Below are 4,217 nucleotides of genomic sequence, written 5' to 3'. Positions count from 1 at the left end.
TAATAGTTCACCTCGCCTAACCCTGATTTCACTTCTTCTGACACGACACTCCTCCCATAGATCAAACAGCTTCAAGCGCTACTGTTGGGACTGCAGTCTACAACACCAGTTTACTCCTATGAACTCTACAATAGTTCACCTCTCCTAAATTGCTCAGTCCACATTAACACTGTTCATTAGTGTTGATTTTATTTATTAGGGGAAGAGCACCAGTAGTCGTCATAACTAACTTCGAGCACCCACAGATCTTAAACAGTACATCAGATTTTGATTTTTTTTTTTTTACTTGTCTTCGTATGCGACTTAACTGCTTATAGCTATTGAACTGGATAGTAACGATGCATGCCGTGGAATCAGTTATGCGCACAAAGGTCAAAAAGTACACATTTCAAAGTGTCGTCTGATACCTAACTAAAGATGTTCCAGTAACTGTCAATTCAAAATCGCTAGTAATTGTTGACAAATGTCCCAATAGTGGTGCACAAATGTTTCAATAGCAACATGGCGAGATAAGGTGGCGGTTATTGGAACTATGTTATCTATTGGTGCTCTTCCCCTACTCAATTCTTCTTGACAAGAGGAATATGTGGAAATTTAAAAATCATTAAGACTGAAAAAGTGAAATATGAGTAATGCAATTTCACCTGCAATGTGACCAATCTGCACCTTGTCCCTCCAAATTTTCAGATCAAACCCTCCTTCCCCAGAAAAAAGAGCTTCAAGCACTACCTCACCTGCCAAGTGGCCAATTTGCGGTTGCGTTCCTCCTAATTTTCAAGTCAAACCTTCCTTCCCCCTTCAACCACTGCCGTTAATACTACAGGCTATGAGACCAAGCTTATTCCTCCTAGAAACCTTTAGTCCAAATCTCCTCTCGGTTTGGCATTAGACTTGCTTGAGCAAAATGAAATGCATCGTAACAAAGTCCAAATGGAGATGTTCAAAGCACATCTGTCATGGTGGTGTCTATTTTGCCAAAAGAAAGAAACTATCAAATATGCACTACGGTTCTTCAACAGGGCTCAGTTCATTTTGAAAACTGTTTGACATGTGAGCATTTAATTTGATAACGTAATTCATTTGGCAAACTGTCGTGACCTCTGTCCCTGAGAATGTTGAACAAACCCATCAAGTGTAATGCGACTATGCTTGGGATTTGCAGCTCATTTAACATTATTAGATAAAGCCGGCCCTAGTAACGATGCAAATCACTTATAACATTATTATAGAATCTTTAAAATCTGGATCCCACCTGGGCTTGTGTCCCCGAGATTTTAAAAAGAAAAATGCAATCAGTTGTATTATGTTATAGAGTTTCTGGTTTGATCTTGGTTGTGGATGTTAAGTGACATCCCTGTGATGGTAACTGTTCTTATTGACTCTCGTATTTCCTTGACATATATTAGCTTATTTGTAAATGAAAAAGAATTCCAAATGAGACGGCCAATTCAATTCTAACCCTCATATGCCAGATCAGGATTAAGCTAGGCGAATCAAGAACATCATCAAATATACCAGCATTTCGTATAAACTATAATTTTAGTTAATGTTAAAAACAGTTGATCATTAAAAAGCAGCTGCACACCAGATATCGATTATAACTCGTGTGGTATCCTGCTATTACTATTCACCAGCACAACAAATTACTTATTAACATATATAAAAATTTAAAACTTTTTATGCACTATATAGATCGCGCACACAGAAATCTTGCAAAAAAATGTAATTTAGCCCACATCACACAATAGAAGCAAAGGGACGAAAAAATCCGGATTCACCAACTTTTGACATCTATATCAAAATTTCTCGGCAGATAACCGTCGGAAATGTATACGGACCCTGCAGTTTTAAGGAATTTCTTTGAACAAAAAATGTCACTGTGATCCAATACAAAACCAAGTCGAACCAACTCTTCTTCAGTCTTTTAAAACTCTATATGCATATATATATTCTATGTACTCTGGGTCTATAATCTCTTCTTGAATTTTGATCTCAAATTGAAAACTGAGGCCACAAGTTTCCAGAAAGGTTCTCTACAGAACCTCGGCCTCTCGCTCTCGCTCTCTCCGTGTGCTTTGATTTCTCAAGCACCAGCCCCGTGCTAAATACAATTAAGGGAAAAAAGCCCACCTCAACCCTCTCACTTTCTACAAGCATATATTCAGTGTATATATATCTATGCAGCTGCTACGGTACCCGTAGTGTATATATCCCTCCCAGGATAGCAGCGCGACGACTTTGGCGAAGCATCGCGTTTCATCGACATGGACACGGACCGCTCCTTCTCATCACTCACAATTTGCTGGTATCTGCACTCCACGCTACAGAAGGCCTTATCACCTCTGCAAAAAATGGCGAGCACAAAAACAAGTTATATATTCATTGTGTATATCGGATAAGCATTTTAAGATATATTCATTGTGTATACTTCCGTTACAGAACACGTATATCTAGTAAATTATCTTCTCCATTTAATCGCGAAAATAGAGCTGACACCCTCCGTAAGCTCAAATGACAATTTGAAAAAATGTGCAGATGATGTGATCGATGAAGGAGGTGCATAGCATAATCTTTTCTGACAAATTTTGCCTTGTTATCCTCGGGGCTTATATTTAAAAAAGGATGCACTAACATTTTATCGTTTGAAGTGTACATATACACACACCTGTACATGTATATATCCTTTCCGTGACGCAGCTGTCGCTTGCAGAGACAACAAACGCTGAGAAAATCTTCATCAGGAAAATCTGGAACGTCTGAGTAACAGCAGCTGGAGGCCTCAAAAACCGCCGATTGGCAACATTTGCTGCTCCTTGCATCGGCCTCCGCAGGATCATCAAAAATCTGCCGTATAGTGGTTTTAGGGCCGTGGGACGTAATACACGTATAGCTCTCAGAATACTCCATCGCCGGCTCTTCCTCTTCCAACCGCTCAGCAAGCGGTCTCGGGGATCCGATTGGAATGGGCTGGCTCGCCTTACAACAGGGTTTCCCCTGACTCCTAGACTCCGAACTCTTCGGAGATAAAACAGCACTTTTCAATTCAGTACTATGAAGAGCAGCAAGAATGCCAAGACCTACACCCTGATCAAACCCTCGGGGAGACTTACGCTGATTATTACTATAATCCAGCGGAGATGTAGGACTTCTGGTACCTCCAGACAAATCACCTACCTCAGGAAACGCTATTTTCTTACAATTGAAGATGATAAGGAGCCGAGGACTCTTAAAAAATGCTTTAGGTTTGCTCGCACCAGATTGATAATGAATAGCCTCCCCGTTCTCCGAAGACATCAGACGAAACAAACTTTGCCTTCTCTGAATGGGCCTCGAACGCTTCCCCAGCATCCTACAGCCCAAAACCCCCCGGAAAACGAAAAAATCCTTCAAACCCCAACAAACATTTTCCCCCTCACCCTACAAAAACCAAATCTTTGAACAATTATTTTGCCAGAAACCCTAGCCAAGACCAGACCCCTCACTAATAAATCCACACCAGAAAAAACCAATGTCACAACAGAAAATTCTCAGTATTTCACCTATCAGATCCTCGGAGCTGCCCTAAACCTTCCAACTCCAGAGGATTCTACTGTGTTGTAAGTCGTGTAGATCAAAATGAGGGGATTGATTGATTGGGCGATTGAATCAATCGGGTATTGTTGGGTTCCAACGTCCTGGCTTCTAATTATAAGCTTTCCTGCAACAAACTCTGCCCAAATACTATATTTATTCTCTACTCCTCTCGTTATCATCATTTTAGCTGACGTGTGCCCCCCGTACAAAGCTATTTCCGCAGAATCGTCTCTCACACATCTCCCATTTTGTGTAATAATTGAACTGGACCACCCCCCTTAACCGCGGTCAGGACTTCAACCCTGCCAAAACTGTCAGCTGCAGGCCACCATCCCGACAACTGTCGTTTGGATTTTAGTTATCAACTAATAATTATCTCCTTCGTGAGCCTAGCGATCCCGACGCGTGTCGGTTTGGAAACCGATGTCTCAGGCTTGCAGACCGCATTTAACCCGGTAATTTTGTATTTTTGCCGGTTAGCGGGGAGTAAGTCGTGAAAAGGAAGGACATTATAATTTATAGGTATACAGCTACGAGTCCTTTTCGCGGGCCCGCATACTTTATTTTGTGGGTCCCGCTTCCTTACACGTGTCACAATCCGACCGTAATATTCTTTTGTCCTCAGTGCGCAGCGGGGCAGTTGG

General features: G+C 41.4%; 1 protein-coding gene across 1 annotated transcript; it reads right to left on the bottom strand.

Annotated features, from left to right (window-relative positions):
• Positions 1-1,773: 1,773 nt before the first annotated feature.
• On the bottom strand, positions 1,774-3,720 carry LOC131049145 (FCS-Like Zinc finger 14). Its single transcript, XM_057983176.2, has 2 exons — positions 2,666-3,720; positions 1,774-2,342 (listed from the first exon to the last, which is right to left on the bottom strand). Exons 1-2 carry the CDS (start codon positions 3,346-3,348, stop codon positions 2,177-2,179), a joined length of 849 nt encoding a protein of 282 aa, XP_057839159.2. The 5' UTR covers positions 3,349-3,720; the 3' UTR covers positions 1,774-2,176.
• Between the last annotated feature and the right edge of the window lie 497 nt (positions 3,721-4,217).

Source organism: Cryptomeria japonica, chromosome 2 (assembly GCF_030272615.1).
Source record: "Cryptomeria japonica chromosome 2, Sugi_1.0, whole genome shotgun sequence".
Classification (NCBI taxonomy): Eukaryota; Viridiplantae; Streptophyta; class Pinopsida; order Cupressales; family Cupressaceae; genus Cryptomeria; species Cryptomeria japonica.
This window is presented reverse-complemented; position numbering and strand designations above follow the sequence as displayed.

Bases quoted from the DNA above. Each gene is read 5' to 3' on its own strand.
- LOC131049145 (XM_057983176.2), bottom strand. From the start codon at position 3,348: ATGCTGGGGAAGCGTTCGAGGCCCATTCAGAGAAGGCAAAGTTTGTTT. The intron at 2,343-2,665 runs GTGTGTGTATAT...CATTTTTTGCAG, and splicing joins AAGGATATATACATGTACAG to AGGTGATAAGGCCTTCTGTA.